General features: G+C 42.9%; 1 protein-coding gene across 8 annotated transcripts in view; it reads left to right on the top strand.

Annotated features, from left to right (window-relative positions):
- HECW1 (HECT, C2 and WW domain containing E3 ubiquitin protein ligase 1) overlaps positions 1-26412 on the top strand; it is a 449170-nt gene that overhangs the window by 330161 nt on the left and 92597 nt on the right. For 6 of the 8 annotated variants that reach the window (XM_031013201.3, XM_063708508.1, XM_055347689.2 and 3 more), the window contains 5 exons: positions 4907-5008; positions 10386-10536; positions 17729-17868; positions 20490-20611; positions 22948-23133. In XM_031013201.3, coding sequence (XP_030869061.1) covers positions 4907-5008; positions 10386-10536; positions 17729-17868; positions 20490-20611; positions 22948-23133 — 701 coding nt within the window. The remainder of the gene's footprint in view (positions 1-4906; positions 5009-10385; positions 10537-17728; positions 17869-20489; positions 20612-22947; positions 23134-26412) is intronic. The other 2 variants (XM_063708510.1, XM_063708509.1) reach the window with 1 other exon arrangement.

Genomic DNA, 26412 nt, shown 5'->3' with positions numbered 1-26412 from the left:
AATGATATACATGGGAAATAATCTATCTACATTAAATGGTTAATGTGTAAATATCTGCTGACTTTCAAAGCACATGGAAGATTAGCAATAGATGTCAATATTAGTTGAAGAACAGATTTTACCTCTGTTTTAGAATTCAACTAGCCCATGTACATACATATAGATATGTCTAGCCTACATATATTTGTCATTATTTATGTCCACTCAATTCTTGTTATTACTGTTGGTTTTGTGTTGTTGTTGTTGTTGTTGTTGTTGTTGGCTATTTTGGCTAATGGAAGGGAAAAATAACATGATTGTGTATAAATGACTTTGTTTCCAATAAGAATCAAATCCAAAAGCTGCCACCATTAGTTTTAAAACGTATTCTGTGTTTTAACCAAAGATGTTCTTTCTTAGTCATGCCTGTGGAATTATATGTGAAATTAATTTGCATTTCCTTATCCAGGAGTGGAAACTGTCTTCCAGTCAAGTGACAATGGTATGACTGGGAAAAAAAAATGAAAAGTCACATAATAATATGAAATAATTCAGTTGTTTTAAAAGAGAAAAACATAGCCTCTGCTATTTTGCTGTTCTGCTGTTGAAATTAGCCTCCAACAAAAGGTGGGGATATTTTCTCTAGATTGTAAGCTCATCAAGGGCCAGAGTTGTGTTTCTTTATGTTTGAATTCTTAGCACCTAAACAAACCCCTGGTGCCTACAAATTTTTTTTTAACAGGAGCTAAAGTGAGCATTAAAAAAAATAATTTTAAGTATTCAATAATGCCCGCTTCTACATTTCAGAAAAAGAGTGAGAGAAGGTGGCACATGCGATAATGAGAAACGCAAGGAAATTGGTAGAGAAAAAGAAACACAGGCAGAAAGGTAAAACAGACAGCATGGAAAGGCACCCACAAGGAGCGGGATGGAAAATCCCTCCTGTGAGGAGAAGGGAATGGGAAATGCCTTTCTTTCACAAGGATGTTTCGAGGACTTCCTTTATTCTAGGCCAGATGTAATGCACTGGGCGCAGGAAGAGGGAGTGGCATCAGGTGATGTATGGACATTACTCGATAATTACAGCATAATTAAAATAATACAATAAAAGGAGATTGGGGGATTCCCACATAAAAGGCACACGTAGGAGCTGGCAGGGGTGTTGGGTTACAGAGGTCTGCAGATTTTTCCTGTGAAGAGCCAGATAGTAAATACTTTAGGCTTTGTGGGTCAAGAGGTAAAAAGCTAAATAACTGTTCTCACTAAAACGCTTTTTTTTTTAGTATTAAAAAGTGTACTGACACTTTTCTTAACTCAGAGCCATACAACCCTGTTTTAGTGCACAGTTTTTTGGCCCCCATGTTGGGAGATAATCTACACATGGTCAATTGAAACTTGGCTTAGTGTAAATTTATATAAGATCATGTTTTACAAACAAAAAACTCACATCCTTGCCCTTTAGAGGCCAACAGTCTAGCAGGTGGAAGAGCAGGAAGTGTTTCAGGGTCACAGTGGACATCTCTGCATTGGCACTGGCAGTTTCTAAAGAAATGTCTAAGTTCCTGAACTCTGCAGAGTGTAAACTGAGAAAAGGTTAAGAAGCACCTACATGCTTCACTATGGCGATCACAAGGGGAAATAAAAAGATTCCCGAGGGGTCTCTTGATCTGCTGAAGGCCATGCACACGCTGGCATGTGACTTCTTCCCAGCCAGCCTTCCCCGCCTCAGCAGTGAGTCCCCAGGCTAACCGTGTCTGCATTGTGGGACTGTCCTTCACTTGCCACCAGGCTTCACAACAGCAGATGCTTCAAGAAAGCAGGGCTTTAACATGACCTGCCTGATACGTGATTGTGTGGGTGACCTCTGCTTCCATAAAAATCCCTATTGCTCCTTCGCCTTGACTTCTAAGATTGCAAATTCCTTTACTGTAGAAACTGCATTAGACGGCTGGGTGTGTGGGCTCACGCCTGTAATCCCAGCACTTTGGGAGGCCGAGGTGGGTGGATTGCCTGAGGTCAGGAGTTCAAGACCAGCCTGGCCAACAGGGTGAAACCCTGTCTCTACTAAAAAAAAAAATACAAAATATTAGCTGGGCACGGTGGCGGGCACCTGTAATCTCAGCTACTTGGGAGGCTGAGGCAGGAGAATCACTTGAACCCAGGAGGCAGAGGTTGCAGTGAGCTGAGATCGTGCCATTGCACTCCCGACTGGGCAACAAGAGCAGAACTCTGTCTCAAAAAAAAAGAGAGAGAGAGAAAAAAACTGCATTAGATTAACCCAGGTGGATTTGTTGTCCACGTGCCCACGTAGATGAGGCTGCAACAATTTATAGAGGAACACTGTTCTAAGTCTGAACTGACAACTATACAGGCTAGTATTCTTTTCATACTTTTTGCTTTATTTCCCTCTATAAATACTTCCTTTTTAAAAGTTTAATTTAAAATAGTTCTTGAAAGACCTTCTGCAGATAAATGAAAAGAGTAACATAATGTCATTGTTTTGAGCTCAGGCCCTGGAGTCAGGCCTCCTGGATTTATATTTACTCCTCCCACTTCCTCACCAAGTTACCTAGCTGTTCTGTGCCTCAGTTTCCCCATGTGCAAAATGGGTATAATTACAGAATCTCCCTCAAAGTGTTGTTGGGAAAATTCAATGAGATGATACTACAAAAGCGCTCTGCTTCCCACCAAGTGAGGGTTCTTCCAGGCAGACAAGCAGTGAGGGTAACTGTTTATATTATGTTGTATAAAGCATCTAAAACAATCCTTTGAATTTGCATTTCCTGTACTTTATAATTCAAGGGAAATTTTCACATTATTAGGTATAAATCACTTTGCTTCAAATAATATGCAAGGCAACCTATCTTTCTCTACAATTAGGTTATATTATTTATAAATAGAAGGGAATTTAAAAGGACGTTGCTTGCTTTTAGCTGAGGAATAGATCTCCTTTTGGGAGGTTCTGGCGGGTTTCAACACTTGCTTTGTGTTTGAGGCAAGGGTGATGATGTGGAGCCCTGTCCTTGTGCAGAATAGAACTGCTTGCTTCTTCAGTGCCTCCATCCATTCAGTCGGCTGAGACATGTCGGTCACATCATTGCATTTGCTTGGGGTTCACAAGCAGGTGGGATCAGCTGCATTAACCCCAGACAGTCAACAATATTGTATTTCCACTAGCTTGGAGGAGTAATTAACCTGATTGGTTGCATTAATTTCAAGAGGTAAGTCTATTGTTGATTTTAAAGAAACTAAGTTAAAAATGCAGCAGCTGATGACATAACAACTATACCATGGTTTTGTTTAATTTCTGACACTAAACATGTATACAAACAAACATGAGTGTGGTATCCACTTAAACACAGAGCCCATCTTTGAAACAGCAGTCTGTCCACAATGAACTGGGTGCCGGCATGAAGGGAACCTTCCTTGTTTTCCATTAGCGTCTCCAAGGACCCAGAGGATTTGAGTAACATAGCAGAATTTGCTCAACAAATAATGTTCTATATTTAACATTTAAAAGGACCCTTTGTTCCTGAATATATCTCTACTTCTGTTTGCCAGTGAGCTCTAGGAATTAAATCACAAAATTAAACCCACCTTTCTTCCTAATTAATTTATTTTTATTTTTGATCAGTTCCATAGAACTAGAGTGAGAAGAAATAACCATCCTTTCCATGTGTGGATATTCTAGGAAATATTCAGCATTTGAGATCCTACAACTATTTGACCACCATTTTTCAGTCTCTCTCCTTTTTGACCCAAGGGATAATGGAACACTTGCTATTTGCATCAGCAGAGGACAGAAGAAGGAAAAGGCCTGACCTTTGCCCTCTGGCCCTTAAAGGCTTTTGCAAGAAAACCAGCACGGTGTGAGGCAGGAGGAACCTTCTGATAAAGGGCCATCCTTTGTCCTGGGCCCTTCTCACTCTGCAAAGATCAAGAGCACTGGCCTCTGATTATGTGACCCAAGCAGCTGGTGCTGCAGGCCTGCCTTCTGCATGGCTGCTCTACATGCCTGAGGACACCACTTCAGAACATCGTTCAGTTCATTATAAGTCCGAACTGAGAACAGTATAAGCTATGTCTGTTGTAGGTTTCCTTTTAATAATCTGAGGCATGCATCCTGTGGATATAATGTTTATTTCTAAACTTTCTCCATGTCTGTCTTTCTTCCTCCTTCTTTCCCATTTCTGTGTTTTGAGCTTTCCTGTCGCCGTCTTTCTGCTTTTTATCTACTTCCTTTGTCTCTTGTCCTTTCCTCTTTCCGGAGCACCCTGGCTTGTCTGATTTCTCCTCAAAATAATCTGGACAGTCCTGAGATCCCTCAGCCCCTTGGCTCCCCTCCCCAACCCCCCAGCCTCCAGCTTTCCTACTACAGGAATTTACTTTCTTGGCTCGCCAGCTCCTTGACCTGTCTTGGTACCATCTAAGAGTTCACTCCCCTCAAAAATCTGAAAAACAGCCTTTCGGCAGCCCTGTGATGAAACCTATCCAAGTGAGGAGGTGTCATTTTGCATAAGCCCAAGGAACTTTTATGGAACCTTATAAAACGCTGCATTTCCCTCAAACAGGCCTATTTCCTCCACTGGGCTAAAATCAGGCTCTGCTAATTTTCTCTTGTGTTCCTTTCTGGTGCCACTTTCTGATTCAGGAAATTCGGATCATTACAGAATCAGACTCAAATCCTACATATTGGACTGTGTGGCTCAGGTCATTAGTTATGAAGTGTTTTGATTTTCTTCTTTTTTAAAAAAATATTTCCCCCCTCACGAATGACTGTGAATGTAGCAAACTGACACACACACACAAATGGATTTCCCACTCTTTGGGGTTGTTTCTTGTAGTGCTTAGTTTTACAGTCATGCTTTTTTGATGATGTTGCCACGGCAGTGAATGAATCTGAATGTATTGACTGTCTTGTCCGTAGGTGAATGTCCTATACTCCATAATTCCCAGCCAGTAAGCCAGCTTCCTTCCCTGAGGCCTGAACATCATCACTACCCAACAATCGATGAGCCTCTTCCACCAAGTAAGCTTTAGTTTTTAAAATCTGTGTCTTAACTCTTCCTATCAAGTCTAAGCAGGTCAGTATGAATTTGTGTGTAAACATCTAAAGTCTTTTCCAACTCCGTGCCTTACAGTGTTAACAAAGACCAATATGACACCTGCTCTAAAAACTGGTGGTTTTTTGGGGGTTTTTAGTTTGTTTTTTTGACTAGTAGTTTCACCATGTGATCTTGAAGAGATAACACAGTGTTTTCAGTGCCTCTCAACTTCTGAAATGGAGAGCATTTCTCTGTTAGACTTGACTAGTCTTTGCAAACTGTTCATGACCTTTAAGTCCCAAATTTTACATTTTATATTTAAAATTTGCAGTTCAAGATAGAATAATCCTATTGTTCTCCATTGGATCTGTTACGTCACAAGCATCTCCATATGTTAAAACAACTTCAACCCATCTGGGCACATGAACTTGTACTTTCCTTACGATAACTTGCATCCATAGGGAATAGCTTCAAATTTCTTCTGCAGTTCTTAGGGGTTGCCAGGCAAAATATCATCTTTAAGATAGAATTCAATGTCAGTTTCTCCTGGTAACTGTGGTAGGTAATTAATAATTATCTAACTAGTCATCTGAACTTGGGAAATTCATTTAATCTCTCAGGGACTTAGTTTTCTCATTTGTAAAATTTAAAAAATAAAGTTTAAATGTCTTCATCTGCTCAATGAAAAATTTGACCTAGATAGTCTCTAGATACCGTTCTAGCTTTAACTTCATAATACTCCATTTAATAAATTTATAGGAAGAAATTGATACCCCAGACATTATATATTCACTTGGCATCACATATGTTCATGAATTCTAGAACATCTCTGTTTTGGTTTTGCTTATTTTTCAAGCAAAGATAATATTTAAGATTTGATAGATTTTACAACTATGAAATCTTTCCAGAATGCAAGGAACCAGTGTTTCTTTACATTCTTTTGCCTGTGCTTACATGAAGCAGTTACAGTTTTCAAAAGGAGAAGTGCTTATTTCTTAGTTCATCTGTTCTTGGTAATCTGCTGTACTTTACAGGAACACCACTCCTCTCCCTATTCAACTGTAATTTATTGGTGAGAAATCAAAGAACATCTTTTATATGTGGACAAATTCAAAGAAACACAATATTTGTTTTTCAAGGGCAAAGCCAAACATCATGTCCTTGAACTTTTGATGCCTGATTTCTTTCTTTCTTTATACACTGATTTATGGACATTCTATAAATGAATAGTAACATTTTAGCATCACTACAAATACTTCCTAGGTAACATTTATTTGAAAAATATGTATAACATGTTATCTCCAGGAAAGGGATGCTTTCCCCACAACAAATAACCTTTCAATGCATGAATCTACTTCAAATCTGTGCAGTACAGATGACTAGTTATACATGCAAATATTATAAATGATTGTACATAAATCCATTGTAAAATAATTGCTTTATATAAGCCACTTTCAATAGTGAGAACAAATATCTCCAGACAGCTTTCAATTTTCTATCCATATAACAGTGAAAGACCTTAGAAAAATTGGTAATGAATCCTACCAACTGAATATTGTTAAATAATCTCAAATAGTACAAGAATTACCTTTTTGCTGATATTCATTCATTCGACAAATATTTATTGAATGTTTACCCTGTGCTAGGTACTATTGTGGGTAAGCAAAACAAACAAAGATTCCTGCCCTCATGGAGCTTACAGTCTAGTCTGGAAGACAGATTAGCAAACAATAAAATAATTAAACAGGGACTGGCCTAGCATAGGAGATGCTATGGAAAAGCAAAAATAGACCAGGGTGAGGGATCTCTGAGTTCGTGTGGTGATGGCTGGTTTGCAATTTTAAAACAAGTGGTGAGAATAGGCTTCATTGAGAAGACAACACCTGAGGGTTAAGAGAGTTATCCCTGCAAGTGTTGGGTGGGAAGAGCTTTGCAGGCACAGGGAATGGCCACTGCCAGTCGGGAGTTGGAAACACCCTGCTGTGTTTAAGGAACAGGAGACCAGTGCATCTGGAGCAAACTGAGGAAGGGAGAAGGCAGCAGGTGATGTGGTTAGCGAACTAGCAAGGCCTAGATCACGCAGGGCCTTGTAAACCATTTAAGGGCTTTGTAAATCACTTAAGGGCTTTTACTCTGAACGAAAGGAGGACATTGTAGAGTTTTCAGCAGAGAAGTGACATTGTCTGCCTCAGGTTTTGAAAAGTTTGCCCAAGTTGCTGTGTAGGGAATAAATTGGGAAGAGGAAGGATAGAAGCATGAGATTCAACATAAGATTATGTCTTTATGCAGGAACCCAGGTGACAAACAATAGTAGCTTGGGCCAGGGTGGGAGCAGTGGAGGTGGTGAGGAGTGGTCTGATTCTGGACATATATTTTAAAGGTATATTTGATGACAGATTGGATATGGATGTGAGAGAAAGATAGGTATCAAAAATGACCTAAGAGTTTCAACCTACAAAGATGGAGTTGTCTTCAACTGAGTTGGGTAGGAAAGGCTGCAGGCAGAGCAGGTTTTGATGGGAAGGATCCGACACTTGGTTTCGATCATCTTATGTTTGAGATGTCATCCAGGTAGTAATGTCAAGAAGGAAATTGGATGTGTGACTCTGAAGTTCAAGAGAAAGGTCTAGACTATGCAATAGTATTGCATTTGTTAAAATTGTTCAAAATACACAGTTGTATAGGTTTTTGTTAATATAATAACTAAATATGATACATTATCAGGTTCTATATTGTTCTTGGACTTTGTGGAGAACATACAATTTAGTGTGCAATAGATCCTTTGGTCACAAATGAATTGACCTGCCCTGCACTGCTATAACTTGCCCCAGAATCATGAAGGTACTGTTTTCAGGTGGCTCTTTAGACAAACCCATGGCATCACAGTGCTGAGCCCTTCAAGTCATGCTGATGCCTGAAGTTCCATTTGGAATTTATTTCCTTTGGTTATAAAATATGTGAAAGTAAATTCTTTACAAAGCAACCCAGAAAACATGTTCATAATTTCTGATTACACTTAGCTATTATTTTCTGCATATGTATGAGTATATAATTAGCACAATACATTCCAGATATTTAGTGTATTGACAAAAGAGCCCAGCTGTTTGGCTTACTATGCTTTTCCATGAGGAATTGAAACATGTGGTGATAAATTATCATTATTGCAGCTTCATTTTCTAGCTTTTTCCCTTAATTTATAAAAGCCAACCTTTGTCTGCGAAGGACCCCTTTCTTTACTGTAGGTTCCTGGAGGGCAGGGTCATGTGTCACTCAGCTCTGTGTCCTCAGGACCTGGCACAGTCTCTAGTTCAGAGTGAGTGCTACACAGTTTGTTCAGTCGAATTAAATTCCACAATGCTCTTCAAAGACTAATGCTCATTTTTTGTTGGATGACAGTCATGTTGGATTCAAGAAAAATAGTTGTCCTATTGCTTTTACTAATATTGGTTTGGGATCCATTAAAATTTTTAAGTTTCTAGATCAAGATATAATTACCTAGTAATCATATGTATATACAGTTTCATCCATGAGCTAATTACCATTTACACCTAACACTTGACAGCTGGATTATCATTAGATAATCATTAGATCTATTTTAATCAAAATCTCCTAGGACATATTTATACAATCTGCCTACATTTTTCCTTCAATTTCTCTCATAAGTTAAGTTTGGTGTTTGGGGATACTTTGGTTTTTACTGGGCATTATTTAACAATCCATCAGGTCAGGCATAAGCCATCATGCCACAAACAGATATACTATGTACATATAAAACCATAAATATGCCAAATATATTTTTTCCCTTAAAAAAAATGAGAGTTGCTATGTCATTACCTGAATGATAAGTTTTCAATGAAACTGTTAGTATCTGACCTACTCCTGAAAGCTATGGCTTTTCTCACTGAAAAGGCTGGATGGTTTTCCTCCTTTTGCAGTCACTTTTGCTTTTCCTTCTTCTTGTTTAGTCTTGTGCATTTTCAGCATAACTTTATCACACTGCTGCTGTTTCCACAATGTGACATGTGGACTCTAAAAGCATTGCCCATCTCTGTACAGCAGGCATTGCTCTTCTATGTTTCGCTCAGACGTGAACACATTGCTTCCAGCTCTTTTCCACCCACCTCACCCCAGCTCAGCCCCTGCCTGTATTATGTAGTGAATCATCCATGCTTCCACCTTTTTGTTTTCTTTTTTTTGTTTGTTTTCTTTTGTTTTTAACTTGGGAAGCAAGGGAACTTTTCTTTATCTCGGGCTCCCTCTACTGTTTGTGATGGTTATTTATCAACAAAAGGATACTTCCTAGTTACTGGTTTGGTTTGGTGGCCAGAGATATTTGACAGCTGCGTGTTGAATATACACTGTTAATTAACAACTTATCAAAAGGCTGTTTTGAAACCCTAACAATCATTTCCTTCCATTCACCCACTCAAAAGGAAAGGCAATCTATTAAGTTTGCTAAGTATAAGACAGAGGTCATCTAAATTCGCACATCCAAGATTTTAGAACAGTAGTTAAAACTGGTTTTAATCTGAGGGCCATTCTTCTCTCCACTGAACCTAATCGCCCTCTGTTAGACTTAGCAAAGAAAGCGTTCTCCAGCATCACAGTGTCAGCTCGCACTGGAGGATACCCCAATCTTCCACAGCTGTTGTTTGAGTAGCCAACAAGAGTGACAGTGGTGATGGACATTTCTAAAGAAATAAATTCATTAAACAGCAGATTTTCTCTTTATAAATTATTAGAATTTTTATATTCGTCACACCATCACATCATCACGGATGTGATGACTCGTGCCTGTAATCTCAGCACTTTGGAAGGCTGAGGTGGGAAGATCACCTGAGGTCAGGAGTTTGAGACCAGCCTGGCCAACCATGGCCAACATGGTGAAACCCTGTCTCTACTAAAAAATACCAAAATTAGCCGGACCTGGTGGCAGGCACCTGTAATCCCAGCTACTTGGAAGGCTGAGTCAGGAGAATTGCTCGAACCCAGGAGGTAGAGGTTGCAGTGAGCCAAGATCGCACCACTGCACTCCAGCCTGGGTGACAGAGCAAGACTCTGTCTCAAAAAGAAAAAAAAAAAAAAGAAAGTATTAGAATTTTAACATAGGTGTTGATCAGGGAACCACAATTACTGTTTAATATGGCCCAGCAGAGAGTCTAGGTTTATTAAATTGTTTTCTGAGCTCCCAAGTTCATGCCAGTGCCCCAGAAGTCGTGGCAGGTGCTGTGGGCAGGGTCTGGCCTGCAGCCATGAACCAATGGTGAGTTCTACCTGCAGAAGACCTGGAAGTTGTATGTGTTTCACATGGGTCAGTAGTTTGTCCTTGATTTTTCTTTTTGCCTTTTTATTAAACACTAGACTGGGAAGCTCGAATTGACAGCCACGGGCGGGTCTTTTATGTGGACCACGTGAACCGCACAACCACCTGGCAGCGTCCGACGGCAGCAGCCACCCCGGATGGCATGCGGAGATCGGGGTCCATCCAGCAGATGGAGCAACTCAACAGGCGGTTGGTGATCAGTATGCAATGAGCTCCCCTAAACCACAGTGAAAGGAGAATGGCAGCTAGAGACGCTCCCCTTAAACTTTTCTGCTCAGACTGTATGAGGAGACTGGAAAGTAATTAAGTATCTTAAGAAACCTGTTCCTAGTAGGTATTTGGAAAGCTAGATTTAGAATTTGGAGGCGAGAGACAAGTTAAGCTTGAGTGTCATTTAAGGATGGGAAATCGTCTAAACTTCTTAATAGCCTAGGCTCAAAAACAGGAGTTTTTAACCAAGGGCCAGTGTATGCCCCTCTCCTGGGATGTTCACCAAGGATGTCAGTGTTCCTTGAACTTTCCAGGCACTGTACCCAAATTATACATAGATACACATTTTTCTGGCAGACTGGTCCACACCCATCATACAGTTCTCAAAAGGATACAGACCTCAGTTAAACACATTCCAAGATAGGTTCCATAAGAAAACTAAAAGCTGCTTGGAGAATAAACTGTCTCATAAATCACTGTATGCATTCCTACCCTGATCCCATAATTGATATATGCCCATCAATAATAATTCTTGAAAAGCCTGCATCTTAGAAAAAGAAATGTTTACAAGCATTTTTTGAGAATTATTTTGTTGAAAAACTAGGCCCTCTCTATTGAAATTGTGAAGATGTCATTTTGTTTTTAACCTGCAAACAAAGCCTTAAACAGTATCAGGCTTAAACAGTGGTCCATTCATGTCAGAGACGATGCAGTAAGCTAGTATAAAGCGTTGTCTCTGACATCTTGCTCTTTAAGACTGGAGTGGCAGCCTCAGGATACTTTTAATTACCAGGAATGCAAACTGAGGCTTCCTTCAGTTGAAATTGCACCCACATGCTGTCTTGCTTTCATGTCAAGTATGAAAAGTATGAAGGTGAAGGAAAAGTTGAGAAAGATGAAAAAGAATGAAGAACTGGGTTTGTGGAACACACCTACTGATAGCAAATGCCTTTGAGACTTAACTGTTATCTGCCAGAAACAAAAGGAGGAGAAACAATTTAGTCCTATTAAAAACACATGGGGCCAGGTGCAGTGGCTCACGCCTGTAATCCCAGCACTTTGGGAGGCTGAGGCGGGTGGATCATTCGAAGTCAGGAGTTTGAGACCAGCCTGGCCAACATGGTAAAACTCTGTCTCTACTAAGAATGCAAAAAAATTAGCCAAGCGTGGTGGCAGGCACCTGTAATCTCAGCTACTCAGGAGGCTGAGGCAGGAGAATCGCTTGAACCCGGGAGGAAGAGGTTGCAGTGAGCTGACATCACACCACTGCACTCCAGCCTGGGAGACAGAGTAAGACTCCGTCTCAAAAAAAAAACAAACAAAAAACATGGAAACAAAAAAATAAAAATGAACTTCTGTTTACTGTTGTACACAGAGGAGCATGCTTTAGGTGAAAATCACCAGAACATTTTTTCATTGCCTGAGCGTTTGGAAGACATTTGCTTTCCACTTTTCCCCATCAGCAGCCGAGTGTTTAAGTCATTAACAAAAACCATAAAAGACTTGCATTGGCAGCACACTTTACAATCATTCTCACCCCAACAAAGCGTGTTACAGAGAGGAAGTCCTGATAACGCAGTTTTACTAGATATGAATGGACCAAAAATCCATGGGAGAGTCCTTTCATGGTGATTGCAACAAGATTCGTGTAACTAAAAATGTAGAAGACACAGTAAGCTCATCTTACATAGAGACCCTGTTGATTCCATAGGCAGAAGTTAACCCCTAGGTCTGTCTTGCCAAAAATGATAAGCTCCAATTGTTTAGCAGAGAAACAGGGGAAGGTATCGTCAGGCTGTATTCATAAGAGGTACTGTTTTGAACACTAACCAAAGCAAGACAATGAATCTGAAGCAGAAGGAAGCACCTTGACCTATGGCATAAACCCATGAAAGTTTATCGGGGTGATCTGCTTGCATAATATAAAAATTAGGCCAAATCCATCCTGAACCAGGTCTCCAAATAAGTTTTATAGCCTTTGATATACAAATTCCTGTGCCCTCCAGTGGAGATGAACATGCTGGGAGAGGCAGCTGGACCTTGCTGAATAGGAAGTTGCATTTGCTACATCCATCTGGACAGATAAAAAGAAAAGGAATTTAGCACTTTGAGAAGGTACTTATTTCTTGTGAAAAAGCATACCTAGGGAAGATCAGATAACCTTCAGATAAGTATCCAGACTTTTCCATACTTATCTTAACCTATTGCTTTGAAGCATTTAAAATTTTTTGTATTTGACATGATAACAGGCAGCCCAAGAAAGTACATTTCCAGTCTTCTATCCATCTCACATGCGACCACACAGAAGGTCGTTTTTTTGATAACCCACAGTTATCCAGAGAAATTTACAATGATTACTGGCTCACAGCCATGTGGAAGTATTATTCAGTGTTGCAAGGAGTTTCCCTTGAGCCGAACCAGATGATTGTGAAAATCAAATGTGTTTGTGCAAGGAGACATAAAACTAGGAAGTACAGAGTACACAATAGCAATCAATGTGTAAGCTTGTGTGGTAGGTCGCAGTGACCATGTTCCAACTCAGCCATTCCCCAGACGCGGCACACTCTTCCAGGGCTTTATGGCTTGGCCACATGCTCCCACTGCAGGAAAATGCCTCACACCTGCCTCCCACCTGAAACACATCTCGTCCTACAGACCTGACTCAATGTCACGTGCCCCAGGAAGCCGTCCCAGAATCCCTCACACAGAGCCAGTGACTTCCTCCCCTATAGCTTCTGGAATGTGCCTGCCTCTGTGCCTGTTCTTACCTTTCTGCCTTACTCTTCTTTCTACCCTTTTCTGCTCCCAGCACCTAGTGTGGTACCAGAAGTTTAATACTACTCAGTACAAGATCATTTTCTGAGTTAATTCCCATGCTTTCAGAATATCCAGAATTAATTAATTCTACTTTCACAAATATTTACTGAAAAGCAGAAAATATAAATATGTATTCTTATTTTAAATAATCAACTGAAGTTTTATTTTTTAATTATTTGTATAAAATTATGATAATTTAAGGGAAATAGAAGTTTTAAATAGAAAAAAGTGATCTACACTCTACCCCAAGGATGATTTAGTTTTTTTTTTTTTGAGATGGAGTCTCACTCTGTCACCCAGGCTGGAGTGCAGTGGCATGATCTCAGCTCACTGCAACCTCCGCCTCCCAGGTTCAAGCGATTCTCCTGCCTCAGCCTCCCGAGTAGCTGGGACTACAGGCATGCTAATTTTTGCATTTTTAGTAGAGAGAAGGTCTCACCATGTTGGCCAAGCTTGTCTCGAACCCCTGGCCTCAGGTGATCCCCCTGTCTTGGCCTCCCAAAGTGCTGGAATTACAGACATGAGCCACTGTGCCCAGCCAATTTAGCTTTTTAAAAACACGTATCCATCTTCAATTTCCATATGCATGCACAATTCTTACATGGTTATGATGGTGATATGTAGTTAGTTTCATATTCTTTTTTCACTTACTACACTGTAAGCATTTAATATTGCCACATAGTCTTCAGATTAACATGTAATTGCTTGTATAGTATTCCACTGAATGGCTGAAGTTTAGTTAACCTAATTTCATATTGTTGAATGTTTTGCTTATTGCTTTTGTCACAAGGGCCTGCTAAATATTAAGATTGCCTTATAGTGGAGGGTTTCCTTAGGGTTCTATTCCCAAAAGATTAGGCCAAGGGAGATAAATGTGGATTTGGCATTTGGTATCAATGCCTAACTGCTTTCTACATTAGACATTGCGGTTCTAGGGGTTTACTCTACCAACAGCTACAGCTTCACTTCCATCTTATCTTTTGATTTCTTTTTGTTGATATAAGAGGTGCTCCTCGTATTTTGATGCCACTTACATTTCACTTGTTGGAGCAAGGGTCAACTTGTTTTCCATAAGCTTTTCTTTAATAAGGAGTAGTTTCTCCCATGTGAATTGTCTGTTCTTGGGCTTTTTTAAAGGGGGGAGGTTGTGTAGTTGGCTGATTGGTTTGGCTTGGTTTTGGAGGGCTTTTTTCCTTCTTGTTTGGCTTTGTACGTGTGTGTGTGCGCGTGCGTGTGTGTGCGTGTGTGTGTGTGTGTGTGTCCGTTTGCAAATTATGTATTTCAGCTGACTTTCTAGCTAATTTTCATTAGCCCTCTATCTATTATAAATATTTAACCTTTTGCTACAAAAAAATGGAGGAGGATATTGATGGATAATTCCTAATGGAATAGAAGAGAGCTGCCTCCCTCTCCTGTTTAAAGCTCGGGAGCCTCTGAGGCTGCAGTCCTGCCCTGAAAGACTGAGAGACCCTCCTCAAGCCACTGCATGACCTGCTTCCCCAAACTGCCTCTGTGCTTCGGCAGAGGTCAGACGTAGGGTCAAATGCAGGATTTGAGGCTGTTGACTCAGTAAGGCCTGCAATAACCAAGGTCCAGCTGAGGACATGTGAAGTAGGTTGTGACACTGCTGACATTATCCTCATCAAATAAGATCATATTTACTCATAATGCTCTGCTGTGTTTACTGCACATTGGGAAGGAAAGGAGAGGCTACAACTTGACATTTGTCTAAGCCCTATTCCAGGCATCTGTTGCTGAGTAAAACTACACCAAACGTAGTGGCATAAAACAACCACAAACGTTTCTTCTTACCATTATTTCTCATGGTTCTGGTTTGACTGAGCCCAGCTAGGCAGTTCTCTCCCAGAATATCTCCTGGTTGCAGTCAGAGGGTGGCCGGGGCTGGAGACTCACATATTAGGAGGTTGATGCTGGCTGTGGGCTGGGCCTCTCAGCCAGGACACCTGCACAGAGACTTTCCATGAGGCCTGGGCCGCCTCAGAGCATGGCTGCTAAGTTCCATCACGAACTGTTACAAACTCTATTAGTCAAGGTAGTTGAAGGGGACATGGATTCTACCTTTTAAAAGGAGAGATACAGTTCTGGCAGAGCATGTGGGTCTAAAAATATCGTTGAACCATTTTGAGAAATGCAGTCTGCCATAAAGCATTTAGGGAATCCTCCCAGTAGCAGCTGCCTTAGTCTTTGGCAGGCCCCGTTCCCTGCCTTGGTCAAGGTCACACACTTGGGCAGCTTCTTGCTGGCACCCCCTGCTTTCCTGCCATGGCTACGTTCCCTGAGTCCCCAGCAGAGAGAAGATCACAGAGTGCCATCCTTCACCATCCATCACTCTTCATAACCTCCCGCCACAGATGTACGGGGTGGTGAATTACAACAAATGTTTCTCTCTGTAATTCCGCCACCACTCAGCTCATTGCCCCCTTCCACATTTTGTTCTAAGAGGCCGGCTCAGGAAATGCCTTGCAGTAACCACTACAGGCGAAGGTGGCTTCTGAAAGGTGTCAGAAGTGAGTGGGAGTCTCTCCAGATAAAATAAAACTGAAAGAAAGCCCTTAGACCAATAGTTCTCAAACCTAGATATAAATAATACTTCCTAAAGAACTCGTTAGAAATGCAGATTTTTATTTTGCTTCAATTTCTGTAACTTTAACAATCACTCAGATGATGCTCTTGCAAATGGCTGGAGACTACAGTAAGAAAGCTTTCCTCTGTAAGGTCAAGGAAAGAGCGGGGCACTGGTCTGCAGAAACCCTGCCATAGTGGAGCCTCTTCTGTGCAGCGAGCATCCCCGTGCTTTCCCACCTGGGACTGCACTTGGAGACAGGCTATTCCCTGCTACCTTGTCTCTCATCCTCCTCCTCCTCTTCACCCCCTCCCTCCACCCCTTCATTGCTTTCCTGGAGACAAAAAGTCTCCAGGAAAGTCTCCAGCCTAGGCTGTTGCAGGAGCCCCCAGCTGCTCTCCACAGCTCCCGGCTCCTCTCCTCCAGTGCATTCTCCACTCCGACACTGGATGATCAATCTCCGTGTACATCTGGCCCTGCCTGGTTTTTTTTTAGCAGCCACCCATCACCAAGAGCAGTGGTTCATTCTCAAGATTGATCCCTGGGCCAGCAGCATCAGGATCACCTGGGAACTCATCAGAAATGCACATTCTGAAAAAAAAAAAAAGAAAAAAGAAAAAAGAAATGCACATTCTTGGGCCCTACACCAAACCCACTGAATCGGAGACTCAGGGGGTGGGGCCGGCAGTCTGTGTTTTAAGTCCTGCGGGTGATTCTGCGTGGCTCAGGTTGGGGAACCTGTGGCCTAGAGAATAACACCCATCCTACTGCAGGGGCCCTCTGGGGCTCCCTGTTCCCTCTCCACTGGTCTCCTGGCCCTGCCAGGTGCCCACACATCCTGATGCCACTGCCAGGCGTCTCAGAGCTCCCCAAGGGTGGCCTGCTTTTGTACATGTTGTTTCTCTTCTGAAATGCCCTTTCCCAACAAGCTCCCCAACAAATTCATACTCCAGCTTCACAATTTACAAACCTTGGGAGTCTCCTCATCTGTGTCCCACATACCTCTTGCCTGTCTGTGACAGCCTTTCACCTGGCTGGAGTTATGGCTTCCGTCCCATTTCCCTTTTGTTACATCTCGACTGTGTGTGTTTAAAGGGCAATGTCATATTCTAATCCTCTCTTCCATCTGAAAGTCCAGCACGGAGCCTGCACGCATTGGAAGGGTTAGGAAATATTTAGTACTTGGCAAGGTGGCCAGCTGGCTGGCCAAATGACTAAATCCCCAACTTGGGAAGAAAAACAAAATGAGCCTTTGAATACGCAGAAAACATTTATTTATTTGCCAGCATGCTATCAGATGTAATATTTCCATGACCTCTGCCCAATTATATCAATTACCCGACAAATAAAACTAAGTGATTAGAACTGCTAGCCCAGTTTGTACACTTATTACAATAATGTTGAGGTAATTTGATATCTTAGTTGTAGCATTTTAATTTACTTCCCACACTCTTATTTTAGACTTAGCCTGATTTTGTTTAATGCAGGGCACAGGCTGTTTTGCATGATTAGTTATTATTTGTGTTGATTTTTTAAAAGTCACCATACTTGAAACTCATCATAGCTAGCTTGCAAAACAAAAAGAACTCGAATCGTCTTAGAGATACTTGTCTTGCTAATTGTTCTGGCTATCTTGTGGGAATTTTAAGCATTTCTTTCCTGACATTCAAGACAATTCTTTACAGATTTCTCCAATTATCTGATTCAGAGTTTTGGCCCCCAAGGAGCAAACCAAAGTTAATTCCTGTCTTTCCATTTTCTAATGCAAAGGTATCAAAACATTCAGCGAACCATTGCAACAGAGAGGTCCGAAGAAGATTCTGGCAGCCAAAGCTGCGAGCAAGCCCCAGCAGGAGGAGGCGGAGGTGGAGGGAGTGACTCAGAAGCCGAATCTTCCCAGTCCAGCTTAGGTATTGGAGGAGGGGTCCCCACAACCTGTGATGGCTTCCAGGGGCTGTGTGACAGAGGGCTACAAGCCTCCCACCCTGCCTCATGGGGAGCAATGTGCCCCAGGGTGAAGAGAGTGGAAGGCCAGGGTGGAGGACAGAGGCATGCCTGGTGCCCGCAAGGGAAAGCAGACAGAATGAGCTTCCCACCAGGAAGCTTAGGAGAAGTGATCACAATGAGGGAAACACCACCATCCTGGCATGGGGATCTGGAGACAGGAAAGCAGATGAATTCTGGGGATGGAGCTGAGTTTGCTACAGTGCTTGTGGAGCAAGGCAACTTTGTCAGTGGCTCAATCATTTATTGTTAAGTAAATGTTTTATTTATTTATAAGTTATTGTTAAGTAAATTTATTGTATTTGTTGGCGTTCTAAGGATTTTTTCACTTATAAATAAAACATGCAATAAAAATTCACAGTATATTGCAAAGGAACCATGTGACAACACTAGGAATAATCACTTGTTTGTAGAATAAAATTCAATTCCCCCAAGAGAGGAACCTGGGAGTGAAGAGGTTTTCCAGCATGCCACAGGAGGGAATTTTTTCCCACTACAGTAGGCATTCACCTGGGGCCTGGTTTTCATGGTTTTCATTTCTTTGAATTTGCCCAAGTGGAACTCAGACAAGGATAATCAAAAGGCATGAGACTGGCTTCCACTTTTTTTTTTAACCTGTAATGAGATAAGATTATCACAGTGACATCCTAATAATCCACTTTCTTTTTAAGTTGGGTAAATGATGGCAGATTTATTTGCCAAAAGAAGGCTTAGAGAACAGTCTGGGCAGGCAGCACTGGGATTCCAATCCTGCCAGGTCTTAGCCGTCTACAGCAATGCAGAATATTGGACATTTTCATGTGATTTTTCAAAATGCACATCCACAGTTCCACCACCAATTTTAATTTCCCCCTTTCTATTCATTTTACCAGATATGCTAACTAAACTGACTAGTTTAGGTTTTTCTGTTATTATTATTATTATTGGAGACAGAGTCTCTCTTTTTCACCCAGACTGGAGTGCATGGTGCGATCATAGCTCACTGCAGCCTCAAACTCCTGGGCTCAAACAGTCCTCCCAACACAGCCTCCTGAGTAGCTGGGACCTCAGGCATGCACCACCATGCCTGGCTAATTTTTTCATTTTTTGTAGAGACAGAGTCTTGCTATGTTGCCTAGGCTGGTCTCAAATTCCTGGCCTCAAGTGATTCTCCCGCCTCAGCCTCCCGAATTGCTAGGATTACAGGCACAAGACATCACACCTGGCCTGTTATTAATTTCTTTGTTCAAACTTCTGAGAGAGACGTGGTACAATAGCCAAGTAACTAGAAACATGAGGAAAAAGCAGCAGAAAGTTTATTTCTGAGTTTGATATTAAATAAGTTGGCATTTACTGTATAGAAAAAAATCCCACAATTAGTGGCTGAAACTCACAGCCGTGCATCTACCCCACAGTTCTACAGGTTGGCAATTTGAGCTGAGCTCAGCTGGGTGGCTCCTCAGGATGCTGCTGGGCTCACCTGTCCATCGTGGGTCAGCTGCGGAGTCGGCCACAGGCTGACCTGAGACGGCTGCCACTAGGGTGGCTTGTTCCTGCTCCCGTGGCCTTGTGGCCTCTCATCTTGCAGCAGGCTTGCCCAAGCTCGTTCTCATGGCAGTGGCAGGGTTACCAGAGAGTGGAAACACACAGGTCTCTTGAAACCCTGATGCAGAACTGACCCGTTGTCACTTCTGACATGTTCTATTGGTTGAAACAAGGCACAAGGCCAGCCCCAATTCAGCAAGGGGAAGAGCAGTGAAGTCCCAATACAACTGGGTGTGGATACAAGGAGGAGAGGAATTGTGGTCCTTTCTGCAAACAATCTATCACAGCTGTGGTTAGCAACTTGTGAAGGAAATAAGAAAAAAATAGCCAGGCATGGTGCTGCGTGCCTGTAGTCGCAGCTACTCAGCAGGCTGAGTATCTGGGAGGATGGCTTGACCCCAGGAATTAAAGGCTGCGGTGAGCTGCGATTGCACGGCTGCACTCCAGCCTGGATGACAGAGCGAGACGCTGTCTCAAGAAAGACAGAGAGAGAGAGAGAGAGAGAGAAGAAAGAAAGAAGAAAGGAAGAAAAGAAAGAAAGAAAGAAGAAAGAAAGGAGGGAGGGAGGGAAGGAAGGAAGGAAGGGGGAAGGAGGGAGGGACAGAGGGAAGGAAGGAAGGGGGAAGGAGGGAGGGAGGGAAGGAAGGAAGGAAGAAGAGAGAAGAAAGAGAAAGAAGGAAAGAAAGATGAAAGAAAGAAAAAGAAAGGGAAAGAGAGAGAGAAAGAAGGAAGGAAGGAAAGAAGGAAGGCAGGAAGGGAGGGAAAAGAAAAGAAAGAAAATCATTGTGATAAAAGGGAAGAGATGTTGGAGGACTTGAGCCTTACTGAAGTTATGCGAAACACTACTAAGGAAATGATGATTCTTAACTGACATACATAAAGTAATGACACACAGTCTGCTGTGTGGGTGAAGGCTTGTGTGCTGCCGCCGTCAGGAGCGAAGTACAGAGGTTGAAATGCCTTTTTCCCAATGCATTCTGTTGCTTTGCTTCACTTTTTTCAGATCTAAGGAGAGAAGGGTCACTTTCTCCAGTGAACTCACAAAAAATCACCTTGCTGCTGCAGTCCCCAGCGGTCAAGTTCATCACCAACCCTGAGTTCTTCACTGTGCTGCACGCCAATTATGTGAGTGCCCTAAAATGCAGAGGGGGTGGCCTGGCTCGGCAAGACCCAAAACACAGCTTTGTAAAGTCATCTGATAGATCTAAAAGGGTAGAATTTTAACATAAGCAAGAAAAAAACAAAGAAAACAGCTCAGTCCACTCTTTTGACTATCCGTGAGTCTCCCAAAAAGGAAAAAGGCTGGATTTGGAAATGCTGTTGCCTCTTTGGGTTTTTTTAAGGCTGAAATGTGTTAATGTCAGTGAAAGTGCTTTGGAAACAAACCTGTTTTTATTATTATTAAAATTTTAAAGGAGCAAGATTATGAATTGGCCAGATTCCCTTCAGCCTAATCATTTTATAAAATCATTTTCACTGATACAATTTCAAAGCAGAGTTCTTCTAGGTAAATAACTAGGTTTCTTTTTGATATGGTTTTTTCGATTATCGTGCTGAAGTTAAATTTCATATGATTTTACATATGTAGTTTTTTCATTGCTTTTTTTGGTATTTTCAAGAAAGCAATGGCGTGATATCACTATATTCATTAATTTTTCCATTCAACAAACATTTTCTGCAGTTCAGGCTCAGATCTAGGTGCTGGAGTCACAAAGACAGATTAAGGTGACACCTAAACAGTAGGAGTTCCCATTTTGAGGAGCAATGACGTGAAAAACATCAGCCCAGTGTGACAGGACCAGGCCAAACTGAGGGAGGACAGAGTGCTCTGGGGGCGCCAGGGAGCATTCTTGGGGAGGCGGCTGAATTGAGTCCTGAAGGTCAAAAGTGGACAGGAAGAAGTCCAGGCAGAGGGACATCTGTAGAAAGGATGCACCCGTGAGGAGGCCTGGGGAATAAGTCCAGGGTGGTGAGTGTGGGTGGCTGGCAGGAGGGAGAGGGGAGGAGGGGCTGGAGATTGGGCAGCAGAACACCTGGTAACTCATGCAAAGGAGCCTGGATCTACTGCAGCAGGCCACAGGAACCAAGAGTAGCACTTGGGCTGCCTGACCAGGGGGGTTGATGATGCATTTTCTCTGGCAGAGTGTCGGGGAGAGACTGAGCTGAGGGGGTTAAGACACAGGCTGATTCAACCGCTGAGTGAGAGATGATCTGACTCTGACCTAAGGAAGGGGTGGGAGCATGGCAAGGAATGGCTCCATTCAGGGACATTTCTCGTGGACTCAGCAGCACTTAGGTCCACCGTGATCACGAGTGGGTGCAAGATGAGAACTCAAAAAAGACAGTGTAGTTTCTGCTTTGGGCGCCTGGGTGAGGCAGTGACCGCACTAAGCTGGAGCTGGAGTTTGACTGGGTGATGGAGGGCGTGGCTGCAGAGGGGGGGATCAGTTTTTAGCAGGTTATTTCTGAGAAGCCTGTGGGATGCCCTGGGCTCAATTCCAAGCAGCTCGCCAGAGGTGTTGTGGGGGCCACAGGGAGAACACGCATGGCACATGGCCATGCCCCAGCCCTGGGTGCAGGTGGCACTGGGCCAGTAGGTGCCACTGGCCCAACCCCCCGTCTACACATGGTCTGTCCTTTCACCACCTGCCCCCACCACACACGCACACACCAACCCTGTGTACCGTCACATTGTCATTTCTTTCTTCATCTCTTCCCATCCTCCAACCCCCCTACACATACACACACACAAGTTTTTACATAGGGTTCAAAGGAATGACAGACCTCTCATGTCCAGGCTTCAATCCCCAGAGGCCCTAAATTAATGCTCCCCATTTTAGACAAGTAGGAGGACCAAAGGCAGACCTCAATAGTCAGAGAAGGGACCATGGAGGAGAGAGAGGAGTGAGGCTCAGGCAGGTAGAGGGAGGCCAAGGAGAGCCAGGCATGGCTGAGACAGCGAGAAAACCATGTGGAGTCTCACAGAGAGGTGGGCCGTGTCCCAAGCTGCACAGCACTCAGGTGGAACGGATATCACAGATAGTCCATGTGGGCCAAGGGGGCATGATTCAATGCACATTCACTTTTTTTTTTTGGAGACAAGGCCTTGCTCTGTTGTCCAGGCTGGAGTGCAACGGCACAATCATAGCTCACTGCAGCCTCTATTCTCAGACTCAGGTGATCCTCCCACCTCAGCCTCCCAAGTAGCTGGGATCACAAGCACGTGCCACCATGCCCAGCTAATTTTTTAAATTTTTTGTAGAGACAGGGTCTCGCTATGTAGCCCAGGCTGGGTGTTTACTTCTTGAGCAAGAGCTCATTTTCTGAGGCCTCTACCTCACGCTCATAATAAACTGCTGTGTCACGATCACACTTAGCAGTGTTAGGGTGCTCACAGTGTGCTTGCTCTATGTTTTTCCTAATTCCCCACTCCTTACCCCATCCGCCCTGACCCGTCTCAGAGTGCCTACCGAGTCTTCACCAGTAGCACCTGCTTAAAGCACATGATTCTGAAAGTCCGACGGGATGCTCGCAATTTTGAACGCTACCAGCACAACCGGGACTTGGTGAATTTCATCAACATGTTCGCAGACACTCGGCTGGAACTGCCCCGGGGCTGGGAGATCAAAACGGACCAGCAGGGAAAGGTGAGTGTGACCCACGTGCGGGGCTTTCATCAAACAGGCTCCCTCCCCAGGGTGAAGCTAGCAAGGACGTGAGGAGGAGAGTGTGGGGAGGAGTTATGTCTGAGAGATGTGCTATCGGCCGCCAGCAGTAAAGGGGCTGATAACCACCCACATCTGGGTTTCTCAACCTCAGCACTACTCTGGGGAATACCCTGTGCCTTACGGGACATTAGCAGCACTCCTAGCCCTCACGCCGCTAGATGCCAAATGTTGTGACATTGCTATGTGTTTCCTGTAATTAAGAACCACTGTCTACATTTTTTTTAAATTTAGGTTTGGAATGTGGAACTGAATTCTGTCCAATGACCTTTCGGTTGTTTGCCTCCTTAGACAGCTAACTCTCAGGGGATGAACTCATTGGTTAAATGCAGTGACATTGTTAGATTATTTGTTGTGATTTCTCTAATACACCTTAAGTTTTCTGTAAAACAGCCTAACAAGCAGGGTGGGGTGTGCTAGGCCCATGTGATCTTCCTGGCTTACATTTTGCTTCTGTATAACCTTAACCCAAACCGGGTCTTCCTGGCCATGCTTTAGAAGACCAGCTGAGTCTGAAAACAAGAAGGATTTTTCCTAATCTTCATCAGCCATCTCGATGTATTCAAAGGACAGGCCAAGTACTAGAACTGAACCTGTGTAACCTTCTATGAACTTTACCAGAGAGAATCCCTCCCTCTTTATGGTCCAAGGAACCAGAAGCTTTGCCTGCAGTCATGTCTGTGACGTGTCCTTTCCTCTGTGAACGTGAGCCTGCAAAGCCACGTTCCCCAAAAGGAGCTGATGGGGCATCAATGTCCCCTCGAAGCCATGAGTCTCTCTTCTATAAACCCCTTAGTATGCCTCAGAACCTGGACTCTCTGGAGTGTATGGGGAAAGAATGGGGGACTCATTACAAGTCCATTCATAAAATGAATCTCCAGGACCAGCTCCTCTGTAACCAGGGATGAATTAGGGGAGGGGAAAGGACATGTGTAGTAGAAAAGCCACTGTAGCCAGGATCTGCTCCCTGGGACCTTCTCATTGACTGGACGTGGCCTCTGTTGGGAGAGTGACAATGATTTGTATGTGGGGACTTGGTGATATGTATTAGGGTGGGAAAATGAAGCCTGAGCCAGAACAGAAAGTGAAGGAGTGGCTTATCAGAGCTCGGTTTCGAGTAGCCACGTTTACATTTATTGCTTAACCAGGATGCCAAGATGACACCACCATGTTCATCATGCAAACAGCACACACCAGTGTGAACAGTTTGCCGAGCCTTGGATTTCCATGACTGCAGCTTTTGCACCAAGATAAAGATGACAGGGAGCACAGTGGAATGACAAGGAGGCTTCCCAATGCAATAAGCCCTGGTTCTCCATGGTACACATGCAGATGATGTGACATCTCCTGGTCATCACACCAGCAGGGAAGCACAGAGATGCACTGTGAGAGTTTTGTTCCATTTGGGAATGCATATGAGGGAATTTCTGACAAGACCTCTTCCCCCTAATTCTCTTTAGCAAGAAGATATCATACATGAGAAAGAAAAAATCTGAATTTGAAATGAGAAGACTTTCAGTTATGACACAAACTAGCTGTGTGCCTACACACACATGCTCACACACACACACACAAATGGTCTCAGCAATTTCTTATTAATTGAACACACACACATACACACACTCATAGTTACAGAATGTCTAAGAGGCATACCATGTAGTGAATTGCTGGGGAAAGTAGCCTTAGACTTGCAATGTATTACCACAGTCCATAGGGTGGTCAGAGAGGAACAAAGGAGGATAGTGGGAAAAATACATGGACCAGTCCATCTCAGTCTAAATACACGACCCTGTGCAAGTCACTCCACATTTCTGAGCCTTAAAATAGCAACAGTAATGCCTATGTTGCCTTCATGATTTTACAACCAGATAAATAAGTTAATAAGTTAATGAAGGAATGATTATTAATATCATGACAGATTAGTAGTATCTACCACTTTCTCTTAACATCCCCCAAAATAATCCAAGGTCAAGATTGTGAAGTGGGGGAAATAAAAGAATATCTCATTGCCAAAGCCCATTGATAAGGGGAATAGATTGAGGAAAATATGTTTGGACCGTGTCTTACAGGTTTCACCCTCTAACTTGGAAAGGATATGCTGCACAGGAGGCTGAGAGTTAGGAATACAACTCACTAAACAGTGGGGTGGCCATAGCTCACTATGCAAAAGCCACCTTCATAGCTGGCCAGAGCAGGTCCTTGCCCCTCACCCTGGACAATCTGCTTCTTGCTTTATCTACACATGCAAAGATGGCAACATTTGCTTTTATTATCCACCATGGTAGGAAGTAGAAGGGATGGGCAGAGCTGTTTGGTGTCTTTGAATGCGTGGTCATCTCTACAAAGGGGACAGAGGTAAGCAGCTCAGAGCTCTGCTGCTTCAGGAGGACCGGGGCAAAGAACACGCTGGCATCTGACTCATCTGCCATCTTCAGAGTCTGAGAAAGGAGGACAGAGCCTTCTGCCCAATTTTATAGAGATTGCATGTGTGCCTCAAACCTCATTCCAAGTCTAAGCTGAGGGAGGCAGTCACCATCAGAGAGGTAGGGTGATGGGCCCCATGGGTCCTATCTTGTGGCAGACATGAGACCAAGGCAGCCTCTGCTAAGGAATGAATAAATAAAATGAGAAGGGGCCTAGGAAGAGACACTACTGCAAGAAGCAAACAGAATCTTGGTCTGACAAAAAGCATGTCTTTTTTTCGGAAAGTATATTTTTTTCCCAGAAAGTATAATTTTCTTTGGAAAATAGAACTATTTAAAAGACATCTATTCATCATCCATGAAATGGTACAGGAGCACATGACTTCTGTTATTAACTAAGAGGAAAAAGCCACAAACAGAAAACAAGCTGAGAGGAAACAGACATAAGTAGTCTGAAAATAGCTGTTTTAAGATTGCAGGGAAAAGCAAAAGGTAATAATAGCATAGGGATAAAACAGAGCAGCACTGATGCTATGTGAAATCTCATCACTGATATGGCGTATGAACATGGAAACAGCCTCTAAAGCAGAAGGAAGGAACCAGATTTCAATCAGTGGAGGAGACAGTAAAAAAAAAGAAATGCAAAAACTGAAAAAAGAAAAAACTTATCTTCTCTATGCCTGTCCTAACCATCCAAGTTAATACCACAACCTTCCCTGACCCCTAGGCCATGTGCTCCCCCATGTCACTTACACATTTATTAGGTTTATTGCTTATT

The sequence above is a fragment of the Gorilla gorilla genome, chromosome 6 (genome assembly GCF_029281585.2).
Source record: "Gorilla gorilla gorilla isolate KB3781 chromosome 6, NHGRI_mGorGor1-v2.1_pri, whole genome shotgun sequence".
In the NCBI taxonomy this organism is placed as follows: domain Eukaryota; kingdom Metazoa; phylum Chordata; class Mammalia; order Primates; family Hominidae; genus Gorilla; species Gorilla gorilla.
This window is presented reverse-complemented; position numbering and strand designations above follow the sequence as displayed.